Source organism: Suricata suricatta, chromosome 8 (genome assembly GCF_006229205.1).
Source record: "Suricata suricatta isolate VVHF042 chromosome 8, meerkat_22Aug2017_6uvM2_HiC, whole genome shotgun sequence".
Lineage (NCBI taxonomy): Eukaryota > Metazoa > Chordata > Mammalia > Carnivora > Herpestidae > Suricata > Suricata suricatta.
In genome coordinates this window covers 20373056-20388019 of record NC_043707.1, presented here as the reverse complement: position 1 = coordinate 20388019, position 14964 = coordinate 20373056, and the positions used below count along the sequence as shown (strand labels likewise).

The following is a 14964-nucleotide window of genomic DNA, read 5'->3' as shown; positions in this document are numbered from 1 at the left end:
CCATCTAGCATTGACTTCACCTTTTTCTGAAGTCGACTCGCTTGCTTATTCATACATTCAAAAGGGAGCTTTTGATCAGTGGTGCTCTTGTTGGTTGAGGGTGCGTCAGCATCATCTGGAGAGCTTGTTAGAACACAGATGGGTCTTGAGACCCAAGGATTAGCATCCCAGGTTCCTGCGTGCCTGCTGCGGGTTGGGGGCCACCTGGAGAACGCTGGCTTAGATTGCAGCTCTAATTGAATCCCTTGCGAAAAAACGCGATGTCTCAGGAAGGCTCCCTGCAGGAAACGGAATCCCCCAAATAGTTCGAATGTAGGCATTTTAATGAGGAAGTCCACCTAGGGAAGGGCTAAGGGAGTCTGAGGCCCCCAAAGACTGGAAACAGAGGGGAGCTGTTACCACCAGCCTTGCGGGGTGGGGGAGAGAGGGTGGGAACACGGTGAGAGTCCCAGATGCTTGGCGCCCACAAACCTTGGGATGGAGCCTTTATGAGGGAAGGGGCTCCAGACAGGGAGCAGGGCAGAGCCACACTGACCTTCCTCCTCCCACCCTCCGATTTCTAGTGGGTGGCCCTCACTGCTCAGCCAGAGGGCTGGGGTGTCTGGGGACACACTTCCAAGGAGTCAGGCCCCTGGGGGCCCAGAGCAGGGCAGAGATGGGTGGAGAGCAGGGGGGGTGGGTGGAGGGGAGACAGGAGAGGAGAGGGGCTGGTGGAGAATCACTAGCAGGGAAGGAAATCGTCAAAATGTCCTTCAAGTCTGCCTAGGAACTCCTGAAGATCCTGTGAGCCCTCTCACAGTTTTAAATAATTAACACGTGGTAGAAAGGTGTTAAGGACACATTAGCACCAAACAGAGGCTCTTTTGATTGAGGTGATAAGAATGGTAAAAATAACAGAAAGTGAATAGCTTTTTCGCTTTTTGACTCAGACAATTGGGTGCTGTGGTTAGTGTAACACCACCTCTCCCTCCCCTGGTGGCAAACACAGACGTGTCCATGGCACACCTCAGTGTTACTCACTCAGGGTACTTAGCAGAGCACATCAGGCATTTGTTGTGGGGGCTGCAGCTGGGGGTGGACGGGGATGTCAACCCCCTAGTCCCCAGGGCTGCAAAAGTGGGTGGAGGTGGGGGGCGGGCTCTGGTGACCTGGGGAAGGTGCTGGAGCAGAGAGGTCTGTGTGTTGGCAGGTGACAGGGTGTGCAGAAGTGTTGTGGCAGGGGCCGGCGGGGCTCCCACGGTGTCATCTTCACAGCCCTCTCCACTGCCCCTCCCCTTGAGGAGTCATCAATCTCCCACCCTTTTCTCCTTCGTGCCACATACTTCTCATGAGGATGTCAACCGCTCTTGTGCCTTCAGCTACCATCTCTTTGACAATCAGAGTGGGCATTTACTGATGCCCATGTCTTGCCAATGCCCGCACCTCTCTGCCTGAGCTCCACTACCTCCTGGACATCCCGTTGGAGGTCCTGCAGCAGGCGTGGAACCTCGTTGTCCTGTCTTAGCGGTGCCTCATTCTCCGTGAAGAATATCACCATCTGCTCAGCTGCCCAAGCTGGACATCTGGTCCCACTTCGGACTCCTCTGTGTCCTTGGCCACCATGTTCATGGTCAGAGCCCACTGAGCCCGTGCCTCGGGAGTCACCAGGTCCCCCACGCGTCATCCTCACGTTGCTATGGCAGACCACCATCATCTCTTGCACGGAGCATAGCAAAGACCGCCCCCTCCCCCTCATCCTTCTAGGGAGGGCCTCCTGACAGGGGTCCTTTCCTTGCTAAGATCCTTAGGACCCCACTCGCCTCTTCAGCATGGGTCAAGCCCACCTTCCGCGGCCTGGCTTCCGGCATCCTCAAGGCCTGTCTGCTCTTCCTTGTGCCATCTGGTGGCCAGTGGGCCTCGGGATCACTGAGGACTGAGGCCCACCCTCTCCCCCTTCCCACTCAGTGGCCACCCTCTTGCAGGAACCCTGGCTCAGGAATTGTTCGGGATGCCAGAGAGCATGTAGAGGAGAGCTGTGGCCAGGGAACCCTGTGCCCTCAAACCCAGACGGGCCCGTCTGACCAGCCCAAGAGCAGAGAATGATCTGGTCTCACGGTGACTACTCTGTCCTGCCAGCTTACAGTCATAGCAAGTCCTGGAGTCAGAGAGGGCTGAGTTTGAACCCGGATCGTACCACTATCTGGCCCTGTAGACTAGTTGCTTAGTCCCTCCTAAGTTAACTCCTAAGTGGGTACCACCTTCTAAGGTTTTAGGAGGATGAGGGAAATAACCCAGGTGAATGCTAGTGTCTGAGATCAGATTCCCTGGAAGCAGACACAGAGGAGGATTCATGTGCAAGTCATTTATAAAGAAAATGTCCTGGGAGAGAGTGGTAGGGGAGTTGGGGGAGGTAGGCAGGGAAATAAATGCGGAGAGGAGAAGAAGCCTAAGTAACCCCAGCCAGGCATTGGAGATGCTAGAGCCTGGTTCTCCCCGGTTAAACTTATTTATTTTCTAAGCCTCCCAGCCCTGATGTCCATCCCACCTCTCAGCCTCTGAGAGAGCAGAGCAGGACGCTGCTGGGAGGGGAGGTGGGGGGCTGAGGTGGTGGTGAAGGGGGGTGGAGGCCTGGCAGAGATGAGAGCACCCCACCTGGGAGAGTAGGGGTGCTTTGGGAGAGGCGCTGAGTCAGTCAGCAGCACAGTGGTGAGGGGTGGCCTCCGCATGCCACCGGGCTGACAGCAGCTGGAGGTGAAGGCTGCCGGGAGGGAGGCCAGGCCTCCGCGGGAGCTGCTGCCCTCCTGGCGAGGCTCAGCTCAGCCCGCATCTCCTGCCTTCCTCCCTGCTGCCTCGGTGGGCCTCGGGCCAGAGAAGGGCCTCGGAGGCTATGAGTGTGCCCAGCCAGGGGGTTTTTAACAACATCCAGGCTGCCAGGAGTGCATTATTCTCTTACAGAAATCCAAGGGATTGCCCAGGAGATGTGATATTTTTGTAGCAAAAAAAAGGGGGGGGAGGGGTAGAAAAAAAGAATTTCTCCACAGCTCCAAAAGCCCGTTGTGCTAGGAATGATAGTGGGTGTTTCAGAATGTGGATTCTTTGTCAGGAAGCAGATAAGGACCAAGAATCTTCTGTTTGTTTGCCTCATTCACTAAACAGTGTATATTGGATGTCTCTAGGACATTCCTGGTCGAAGGAACAATCTTATAAAGGTAAAGATGTTGGAGGGACATGTTTGACGGGTTTGGAGAGCAGAAAAGTTGAAGATCAGGACTCTGTTGTAAGTGATAGAAATTCCACCTCAAACTAGGCAAATACAAGGAATGAATTGGTTCACATGATTGAAAGGACAAATGACTGGATGCTTCAGGCATGGCTGGATCCAGGGGCTCACACAATGTCAGAGGATATTCCTCCATCTTAGCTTTGCCTTCCTGGGCATTGGCTCTGCTCTCAGGAAGGCCTTTGCCACTTGGTGGCTCAGTCAGTTCCATCCTTCCCCTCTCCCAGGCTCAAACCCAGTAGAAAGGAATTTTCTTCACCAATCATTCCAGCAAAGGTCCTGTGGCCGACTCTCATTGAACTGATTTGGGTCATATGTCCATCTCCGACTGGCCAGGCGTGGTCCATAGTCCCTTCTCAAAAGTGTGGGCCTTGCTCACTGATTAGTGTGGCTTAGAAGGTAAGTCATGTGCTGTGTCACATTTTCCACTGCCCACCCTTTGTCTCAGAAATCGTATCTGCTCCCACAATTTCGTTTCTCCCTCTTGACTCATCTCCTGCCTTGACCTCACTCAAGCATTCCCGAGCTCTATTTCCAGGGGACCATGGTGGGGACATGTTCTTCCCATACAACAATGACACTATGGGACAAATTGAGCCCTCATAAACTCTTTACACTGCCCTGTGTTTGAATTCTCATAGCATGACAATACTACGAAATAGCTGTTACTTTTATCTTTGTTGTATAGGTAAAGAAACTGAGGCACAGAAAGGTTCGACCCTGAACCAATGACTAGAGTCATAGGGATTATGAAGCTCTGATTGGCTACTCAGGAGTCATGTGCCCAAACACGGAGCCAGGATGAACGTGAGCTGCAACTGATCTGCACAGACTGAGAGAAGGAAGGGACTCCTCCCCAGGGAAAGGACTGTAGTTAGAAGTGGGGGGATAAAGTGGGCTGGGAACAACAGAAAATGACCCCCAAACTAGGTGGCAAATGATGGCAGCCCAGTTTGGAAAAAGCTGGGGAAAAAGGGAGCTGTGCCAGCTCAGGGAGTGCAAAGATTTGAACACCAAACCACTTAAAGGATAGAGGGGCAGTGGGCGTTCAGGAACGGCTGGAACCGGGCACTCACACTGTTGGAAGCTCAGGTTCTCAGAGCGCCTGGCTGGGCCACTTGGAAGAGCTGGCAGCTCCAGGGGCTGTGAGTTTAAGCCCCACCTTGACTTTTTTTTTTTTTAATAATTAAGATGAGTTAAATAAATAACCTTGAAAAAAAAAAAAGCCTCGCACGCTGATTTGACCCTCTGCTGTCTACCGTCTACTTGGGCGCTTCTAAGCGCGGATTGCTCGAGAGGGGCTTTGATTGGCCAGTTTGAGGCCACATGATCACACCCGACCAATCAACTCTGCCCAGGAACATGGGGCGCTTTAGAACGCTGCGGGCCGGGAGAGTCACGAGGCTGAAGCTGCAGCCATAGCAGTCAGCAGTCGTTTCTAGAAAAAAAAGTCGAGTAGGGTACAAGGCAGATCAGAATGTATGTATGTGCTCTGTAGCTGCAGGTGACAGAGAACATCGCCCCGAACGGTTTAACCGCGGGGAAGCCCTCGGGGCTGGTGATTGGCCCAGTGGTCACCCTTCTGTCGCTCTGCTCAGCAAGTCCAGTGTCAGCTTCATACTAAGGCGGGTACCCACCCTCCTGGCCATCAGGTGGCTCCCTGGAGCGGCCGTCTACCAGATGTGAGAAAAAGCGAGACCCCGTCCAGCCGCGGGGCATGGGGTGGACGGTACCCGGGGCAGGGCCCCCCTGCGGCGCCCCCCATCTCACGGCCTCTCTGCCTCTGTCGTGCAGGGGTCCTGTGGCTGTCGGTGGTATCCGAGGTGCTGTACATCCTGCTGCTGGTGGTCGGCTTCAGCCTCATGTGTCTCGAGCTCTTCCACTCCAGCAATGTCATCGACGGGCTCAAGCTCAACGCCTTTGCCGCTGTCTTCACGGTGCTGTCCGGTAAGGCGGAGGGAGGGCCTCAGGCGGTGGGGCCGCCCGGGCCGAGTCCTGGCTGTTCCGCAAGGTGACCTTGCGCCCATCACTCCTCTGCTCTGAGCCTCCGAGTTCCGATTCATAAAATGGGATGTGTCGACTTACTAACTCATTCATTGGTTGTTGAATATCATGTGCCAAGCACCGTGCTAATAATAAGTACTGGGGTTTTCCTAATGAAGGGACAGTTCCTGTGCTCCTGGGGGAGAGAGGTGGGTGAGCCTGACGTGTATTCAAGAGATGAACACCCCGCACCCTTGTGGTGGATTGCACCTGGGGGACACGGCACAGGGAGGTGGCGTATTGGAATGAGTGGATGATGGTGTCTTCCCCAGAGATATAAAAGCGGGGGCCGTTTGGGAGTGGCCGGCACCTCCCTCATCTGCTTTGGCTGATTTGCCTTTGAGACCTTCGTGTGAAAGCCGGAGGGGAGCAAACACATGTGGAAGCTCAGGGACGAATGTGGGGTGGAGAGAGACTGTGCGTAAAGGCCACAGGACCAGGGCTTTAGAGAGTTTTACAGAGAACCAGACAACCAGCAGCACGTATGACTCAGGGAGCTGGAGACAGACTCCAAGGAAAGGCCATTGGATTGGGTGGCCAGGTGCCCAGAGTTGTTTCAGCAGCTCCGGGGCACAAGGGGTTAAGCAGGGAATGTGCCAGAAAGGAGTAAAAGGAACCTCTAAACCATAACTTCAGGCAGCCTGACAGACAGAGTGGTGGCTTGGCTGCGTAAGACATCTGTTCCTAAAAAGCCAAATGTAAATTGAATTTCTATAAATCTAATCCTATTCTTCATGCATTGAGGAACCCTCTGTTTAATGGAACCGAAACGAGGAGCCTTTTGGTAAGGGACGTAATCTCCCCCGAACTGGAGGATGTCACGTACAACAGAGGGGTCCCCCAGACACGGAGAGCTGCGTTCAAGAGATCACACAGGGCGCTCCACGGATGAAACCCCGCGTGACTTGGCATTCTCAGGATGTGGACATCCGACCCTCAGGGCAAGGGTCGGAAAAGAAAAATAGAGTGATCCTCATGGCCGAGTGTCGGGTTTGGTTCCCCCTCGCGTCATTCCGAGCTCTTGCACTGTGGACGAGTCTTGCACCGTGGACGAGTCTTTTCTTTTCTTAACATGTATTCCTTTATTCAGCCAGTCGAAGACTTAGAGACTTGGGGGAGTCAAAGGAAGAATGACTCCGCCTTCAGCCTCTTAAAGTCTACAATCTTGTGAGAGACAGACTCGTCAAACAATTTTAAAATGGTGGGTTGACTTCTCTACTGGGCCTGGTGAGAGGCCCGCAGGAGGGCCCCCCACGTTGGCCTGGGGGTGGGGCATGGGGAAATGCACTATTTGAGCTGAGACTTGGAAAAAAAGAAAAACCATCAAGCATTTGCATGATGGACCGCTTGGGGAAGACAGTCCAGAGAGAGGGAACAGCCTGGACAAGGGCCTGGTGGGGTGGCGGATTCTGGCAACATCGAGGAGCTGAGAATGAGAGGAAGGCGGAGTAAAGAGAGCACAGCTGAGAGATGAATCTGGAGAGCTGGGTGAGGGTCTTGGTGCTTTGGCTGTGACCTTGAGATGTGCCCATGTAGTTGACCACATTGAGAATCCAGAGCAGAGGGGGATACGGTCAGGTTTGCCTTTGGGGCTGAGGGTTCAGGCTGTGGCATGCAGAGTGGAGCAAGAGTGGAGGTGAGGAAGCTGGCTGGAGGTGAGAAAGGATGGGGCCCACCCAGGAGCAGGTGCAGGGGGAACAGATGGGGTGGGGGTGCTGCAGACACACCCCTTCGGGCCAGGAGGCGAAGTCAGGAGAGCTGGGTGGGCCTGGCAAACAGAGAGCCCAGGTCAGCTTCCTTCACAGAATTCAGGGGGTCCACGAGCCTCGGGAGGGGAGATGTTCCGTGTTTATTTCTCTAAGTTGGAACTGACATTAAGTATGTCCTTCAAACACGAGTGGAGGCAACAAAACCCAGGAGTGGGCAGCGCCTATTATGTAGTCACCAATAAGAATCTGTATTTTTCCTATCAACACTATCCTTGTGTCATGCATATCCTTGAAATGCATTCATTCAAAAATATGATAATACTAGAGCTTCTGCTGAATCTCGTTACCTCGTGCGTTAATGAAGAGGCACATATATTCCCATCCCACGGACTTGTTTGAATATTTCGTTAACTGTATTTCCATAGAAGGGGTTTGCTTTATAATCCCATGGGTTTTATTTTATTCATCCGGAGACGTTATTCTGAGGAGGGGCCCATAAGTCCCCACAACCAGAGCCCCTGATCTTGTGTCCCGTGGCTGGCATCTGGGCAGGATGAGCATGGGCCACCAAGATGGGGAAGGTGGAAAAAGCAGGTAGGGGAGGCGATGGAATCGATTTGAGAGGGTGGGGTGTGATGTGCCGTGGGGTGCCGTGGGGCGTCGAGGCGCCTCTTTCCCGTTAGCAGCTTCACCTTTTCTTTCCTTCCCCCACTCCAAGCATCGAAGATTCCCCTCCAGGATCCCAGGCACCCAGGCTCCAGCATTCCGGTCACAGAACAAAAGCTGGTCGGCGGCCCAAGGCAGCCATTCCTGAGTCTTCAAGCAGACCTCTCCTGGGGTGGGAGGCGGGGGGGCTCTCCCCTCTGCCTCAGAGGGCTTATCAAAGTTTTCACCCCTCAAAAAACCCATCCCCAGAGGCCCACTGCTGAAGAAAATAAGATTGTCTTCAGTAATTTCAGACACATAAACAATACAGGGCTCAGGGAGGTTAATTGACTTGCCCAGGGTCACACAGCTGGTCAATTATGGAGCCAGGATTAAACCCAGCTCCTGCTGGCTTCAAAGCCCTGTGCTCTTTTCATAGGATCCGAGCTGCAGGGGTGACCAGGCTGGAGGGAGAAGACTTTTAAATCTTCAGAAAACAGCATCTAAGAAGCATGTGTGAACCAGATGAGGTCATAAGACGGAAGTAGCAAGTGGTGGAGAGAAAGGATTTTGTATTCATGCCTGGGAGAAGATAAATGGGGGGTGGGGGGGGTTAGGGGGCAACAGGACACCAGGAGGGAGCCTGCATGGCCCTGGAGCCCTGGCTTTTCCAGAGCCCCCAGAGAACAGGATAAGGGGTGGGGAGGGGCCTGGAGGAGGGGGGTGGCCTTCAGCTTGGCTCTGAGGGGAGGGAAAGGAGTGCGCAAGCCCAGTGACCAAGCCGTCTAATGCTGCCAGCCCTGCTTACACTGAGGGCTCTTCAGCCTGAGGTCAGCACCTTCTATGGTAGAGGGGAAAGCAGAACTGGGGCAGCCCCTACTCTACCCAATTATTATAATTAGTTATATAATGAAATGAGTGATTAGAATTAATTGTCATAGCCGGCACTGGCTGAGATGCTACGGGGGCACCAGCACTGGGCTCAACCTGTCACCTGCATTAGCATCTTTGCTCCTGGTGGTGTCCTTGTAGGGAAGGGTCTAATGCTGCATGCATGCATGCATTCCTGCATTGGGCAGCTAGGCATGCAAACTGTTAAACTCCCAGCTGAGCTGCTCAAAGTGCTTTGAGGAGGGCTTAGCACCTGGGACTCCAAGCTTGTCCTGTTTTATTCCCAACTGTCTTCTGTAAACTGAGGGCAGATCGTGGCCCCAGGGACCAGCCCCGTCACAGCGTCACAGCGAGGAGAGGAGGCTGAGGGGTTCACGCTCTTCAGGGGAGGGAGGAGCTGGTGACAGGGTGCGGCCGGCAGGCCTGTGTTCCTGGCACACGGTGGTTGTACAGATGGGGACGGCCCTGAGGACTGGTGGGGGCTGGGGTTGCTGGCCCGCTGGCCCAGGGCCTAGGGCTCACAGTACCCCTAGGGGCCCACGCAATGTTTTAATGTTGACTGCTTTTCAAGTCAGAAGAAAAAAAGGTTAGCGTAATAATAATGAAGGTATAAGAGTGAATCTAGACGGGCTCATAATTGTCTTTGTACTGCTGCAGTCATAACGTGCAAATTTTACCATTTCTTTTTTTTTAATGTATGTTTATTTTTGAGAAAGAGACACAAACTGCAAGCAGGGGAGGGCAGAGAGAGAGAGGGAGACACAGAATCTGAAGCAGGCTCCAGGCTCTGAGCTGTCAGCACAGAGCCTGACACTGGTCTCGAACCCACGAACGGTGAGATCAGACCTGAGCTGAAGTCGGATGCTCAACCGACTGAGCCACCCAGGCGCCCCTACCATTTCTTTCATAGAGGAACCAGCCCACGGAGACAGAGGTGCTTGGGGCCCATGCACGTCGTGATGTGGCCCTGCAGTGGGTCACAGCTTTACTCAGGCTCTCGGGACTGAGCAAGACCGATTCCGGCCCGGGGGGGCGGGGGAGGGGGGTAGCTCCAGCCAGCAGTGTCTCTTTGCCTGGTCCTGTGACTTCCGCCAGGAGGTGCTGGGGAAGACAGAATGCCCTGTATCTTTCCCCAGTGACCAGAGTCTTCCATCCCAGAAGGGATGTGCGAGCCGGCTGGAGGATGTCCTGTTCTTCCCCAAGTCCTCTGAGAAACAAGACGGATCCACTTCGGAAAAACACAAGAGTCATTTGGAAAGTCCCTGCACAGTCCAGCTCACTGTGGGCTCTTGGTAAAAACTGCAGCGGCTCAAAAAGAAATGTGACCAATTCTGGGAAATAATCAGACCTCGTGCAGAAGTCCATAGGAACATTTTGTTAAGTAATAAGGAAAGGAAATTTGGCAATAAAACAAAAAACGACCAAGGTGAGGTTTGCTGCTGGGAATTGGGTTTCAGGAGCCGTTTTCAGAGTGAGGTATGAATTGAAAAGCAAGGAACTCCACGGCCTGCGAGGTGGAGACCACGATGTGTTTCGGACAGAGGTTTGGGGACCTTAGAGCTTCTCTTGGTGTGGTGATTTGTAACTTCTTACCGTAAACTGTCACTTATTATTTTAGGATGAGTTTCTTGATAATTCTTGGGCTAAAAAAGAATCCTACATTAATAACCCCGTCTGTTCAGTCTCCCTGCTCTGGTCAGACTGGGTCTCTTGCCCATAACCTAGAAAGCAAGTACTTTTGTGTGTTTTTGCATCTAAAAATGCAGAGGGTCTAAGAGAAATGAGTATTTCCATATTATTAAGGATTCTTTTGATGGCAAGTGACAAGAACCCAATTATATTAGCTAACAGGAAAAAGAGAGTGATAGAACCCTATGGATTCATGTAATTGAAAAAATACCAAGTGGCTGAGCTTCAGGCATGGCTGCATCCAGGTGATCATATCATCAGGAATCTATATCTCCAAACTCCGTTTTCTCCTGACTTTGTTCTCAGATGGGCTTTGTCCATGTGGAGAGAAATGATCCCAAGAAGCTCCAGGCTCACGTAAGATTCCGGAGGTAGGGAGAGCTCCTCTTCCATAGCTCCCAGAAAACTTCAAGGAGGATTGTGACTGGACCAACTAGGTTCATAGACTCATCCCTGAACTCCATGCCAGAGAAAGCAATACTCTGATTAGCCAGGCTTCACATCCATTCAGGTCAGGCCTTCGTGCTGAGTGAGTTCAGGCCAAGTCAGATTTCTGTGTCCAAAATGAGTGACAAGGAAGCTTTTGGATTTCAGAGAATCTGACATCATGGACAGGAAAGTATGGGCTCAGTGGCGACCATTTGGCGAGTGTCTGCGGTGTGCTCAGCACCTTCTAAACACATTGTCTCAGCAGGACGCTGTGATGTCAGGTGCTATGATTATGTCCCATTTTACAGTTGAGAAAACTGAGGCACAGGGCTGGTCAGTGCCGTTCCTTGTGCTCCACTACTGCACGATCCATGCCGGCCGCCGTCGCTGCCCCGGGCACAGCGTCCCATCGGGTCCCCGGGGCTCTCTGTTGCCAGGGCCAGATGGCAGAAGGGAGAGCGAGGCTGACACTGTCAGCCCCTGTGGTCTTATCACTCCAGATCAGAGGGCCCGAATCCAGGTCCCCCAGGGACAGTGTGGGTGACACCAATAGGTAAAGCCAGCTGGATGTCAGGCAGCAGCGTCTGTGAGGACCGTGGCAAACAGGGGGGCTCGCCCCGTCAGCAGCCCGTGGTTACCATGGAGAAATATGCCTGGCCTTCAAGGAAAGCCCCCAATCTGGGTTTTTATGAGAAAATCAGATGTTTAATTCAGTTGTTTCTAGAATTAGCTTTATGGAGGCATGATTTGCGTATCATGGAGTGCATCTGTGTAAGGGGTACAGTCTAACGGTTTTCCACGACCATCACCATAATCCAGTTGTAAAACTGTTTCATTGCCCCCAAAAGAAACCCTGTACCCACTAACACTTCTTACTGCCTCCACGTGCCCCACCCCAGGGGCACTCATTTACTTTCTATCTCCACAGATGTGCGTCTCCCAGACACTCTGTATCGATGACATCGTAAGATATGTGGTCTCTTATGACTGCTTCTTTCGCTTGGCGTGAGGTCAGCACGGTGCATCTGCGCTGTGCCGGGGTGGTGGCACTCCGCTCCTTTTTACTGTTACTTTATAACACTCCACGGCACAGACATACCGTCGCACTTCCCCACTTATGAGTGGGTGGCCCTGTGCGCTGTTTCCACTTTCTGGCCAGCTCTGAGCATCCTCCGATATGATGCCGTGAATATTCACGTACAGATGTTTGTGGGGACGCGTGTTTTTCTAGGGGAGGAAAGGTTGGGTCATGTGGTAACGCTGTGTTTAACTTTTTAATTCAAAATGTTTTAAATGCACCGGCCAACAGAGTAGCACAGAAGACCTGTGTCTCCCTCTCCATCCTCCCCCTGCCCAATCCAACTGTTTTTAGTGAGGACTGTTATAAAAACAGCTCCCTCTCTCCCACCTCCCCACTCAGAGGCCCCTGACCTAATCTGCTCGGTAAATTAAGGCTTCTGAAAATGAAAGCCAGGAACGGAGGGATTTGCCGATGGCTTTTTCTTGCCCCTTTCCTGCCAAACCTTGGGACAAGGAAGTTCAGAGCCTCTGAATGACGGGAAAGGGGATTAAAGGCTGGAATAAAAGAGGAAAAACCTAAGGGCACTGGGGGCTCTGTCATTTAAGCGTCCCACATCGGCCAAGAGTTTGTGGGTTCGAGCCCCACATCAGCACAGAGCCTGGAGCCTGCTTCGGATTCTTTGTCTCCCTATCTCTGCCCCTCCTTTGCTCATGCCCTGTCTGTGTGTCTGTCTCTCTCCCAAAAATAAATACAAACATTTTAAAAAATGGGGGGTAGGGACCCAAATTGACATCTTAAAATATCATCCAGCCACATTCATTTGCCTAAAGATCAATTGGCATACCGCAGTGCGCCCGGGGTTAACACTCATCCGATGTATAGCTCTCCTTGTGATCGAGTCCCAGCCCCTTTAGAGATATAAAAATATATAGAAGTCTCTCCTCACTTAGCCTAATTTGAACATTTTCAGGATTAAAAAGAAGTCTGTTTCTGCCGTTTGGGTTGGTATTTATCAAAGGTTACATTCACAGAGTCGGATCCAGACTCCTTTCCCTGACTCCAAAGTGTGGCCTTCGCCCTTCCTCTCTGACTCCGCTCCTGCATTCCAGTCCCTCCTGGCTGCTCCCCACAGGGGGGGGGGGGGCTCGCTGCCTCACTCCTTCAGGCCCCTCACAAAGGTCACCTCCTTAGGGGGTCCTCCCCGTCTCCCCCCGTTGCTATCCATGCCCTCCTGTGTTGTTTCTCCTAATGGCTCACAGCTTTCCAACAGTGCCACATACCCCGGGAACGTCTGTTGAGTGGATACAAGACCTTCTATACCCATTTGTTTGCTTGTCTGCCACCCCCGCCCTTCTCTCCAGTCTGGATTTCTTGACCATGGCCCAACATTTTGTGCCAGATCATTCTTGATTGTAGGGGGAGGGAGGCTGTCCCATGGTAGCCCCCCAGTCCCCCAAGTCATGACAGCCACAGCGTCTCCAGACGAAATCCTGCCTGCTTGAGAACCACTCCCAGCCCAGGGGGCTCCATGAGAGCGGGGTCTTGTCTGTCCCCTTCACTGTGGCGTCCTGAGAGCCTGGCCCTTTCCGTGCGTCCTCAGACTAGACCCTCGGAGGGAGGCTGCTGGTGCTTGAGCCTTTGGGGTGGCAGCATGTAGAGCAAGCGGAGACCCTGGAACCAGGAACCAGCCACATTGACGCTGCTTGGCCTGGGTAAAGTCACCTATGGTCTCCGGGCCCCTGCGTCCAGCGCCAGGATGATTTTGAGCGATGAAAGGAAATCACCCAGGGGAGCGGGTGGATGTGCGGCGTGTGCTGAGGACTTGCTTGTCCAACAGGGCTGGGGTGTCGGGTGAGAACGGGGGTCCGGATGCACGACGGTGGGGACTGGGTCTGGGGCATGGGGCCGAGGGTAGGCGGCTGGGCGCCCTGGCTGCCTGCCCTGTCTGTGGGTCACTTCCCATTGCTCCACGTGTGCGTCCTGAGTCCTTAAAAGAGTGGACATCTTGCCCTCCCGTTTCCTGAGGCAGGAGCCACCCAGCCACCTGCCCCAGTGCCGGCTCCTTCCTTTCCCCTTGGCTTCTCCCCACTTCCTGGGGCCACGGGACTTCGGTTTTAAATGTATTTTGACATCCAGGCTTTGTTTTCCGTGTGACTGCAGGTGGCAGGGGGCAGTGGGGAGCAGAGTGCAGGGTCCCCGATTGGGAGCTGGGGGAGGTGGGCCCTGACAGCCAGCCTTTCCCCTGGGGGCCAGTGGGTCTCCCACTGAAACTGGGAAAGGCACTCACATCAAGTTAAGCCTTAAAAGATGGGCGGAAAGGTGGGAAAGCCCTTGCCCGTGAGGGTGACAAAGACAGAGAGACACACAGGGACTGGACCACTGGACTGGCAGCATCCATTCCTCCTCCATTTTGCCTCCCTCCGTCCTCTGTCCGTCCCTCCCTCCCTTTCTTCCTTCCACAGTCTTCAAGTCTCCCTTCAGGACCAGGTGCGGGGAGAACCCCACAGGCTCTCAGTCCTAGGGGCTTGTGTCTAGTGAGGGAGCCACTGAGATGAAGAGGAAGGCCCAACGCTGTCACCGGGGACCTTGCCCAGATGGGGGTGTGCCCTCTTGAAGCCTAAAGGATGGGGGTGGTCAGCCGGTGGCCGAGGGGCGGTGGGGTGAAGGGGGTTGGAGAGCGTGATCCAGGCAGGAGGGCAGCAAGGAGGCGGCCCCGGCCAGGAGGATGTTCTCAGGGTGGACAATCCCTGACCAGGTGGCCATGGGAGGAGCCTGGAGAGCAAGCGGAGGCAGAGGCGAGAGCAGAGGCTGCGGGTGCAGGGCCTCTGTTTGCTCCCCAGGATGTTGGGGAGGAAGCCAGTGAAGGGTTCACAGCAGGGCAGGTTCAGGGGAGGTGCAGCCTGGGGTGGCCGGCAGGGACTGTGCCGGTGGGGAAGTGGCTGTCTGAGGATCCCAGGCTAGCAGACGTGGGGGCTTGCCATGGTGGGGTGTAGTGGGGAACCCCTGAGGGCTTTAAGCAACGAAGATGTGAGGAGGCTCCCAGGAGGGTCCAGGTGAGAGACGCAGGTGGCTTAGACCAAAGCGGCAATGGTGGAGGTGTGACAGGTGGTTGGCCACTGGAGGTGTTGGCAAGGCAGAACCCGCAGGATGTGCTGATGGAGCACACTCAGGAGGGATGAGTGGGGCTGGAGATCGGGGAGCAGGGATGAGGGGGTGGGGATGAGTGGAGAAGGGGTAGGAGATGAGGGTGGGGAGGGGGAGGGGATGAGGGATAGAGA

The 14964-nt window shown here is 53.8% G+C and overlaps 1 protein-coding gene across 6 annotated transcripts in view; it reads left to right on the top strand.

Moving 5' to 3' along the window:
* The window catches only part of GSG1L (GSG1 like), a 138837-nt gene that overhangs the window by 68399 nt on the left and 55474 nt on the right, over positions 1 to 14964 (top strand). For 5 of the 6 annotated variants that reach the window (XM_029948253.1, XM_029948251.1, XM_029948252.1 and 2 more), the window contains one exon: positions 5054 to 5206. In XM_029948253.1, the coding sequence (XP_029804113.1) occupies positions 5054 to 5206 (153 nt within the window). Of the gene's footprint in view, positions 1 to 4698; positions 4942 to 5053; positions 5207 to 14964 lie in introns of those variants that run through there. The other variant, XM_029948254.1, reaches the window with a different exon arrangement.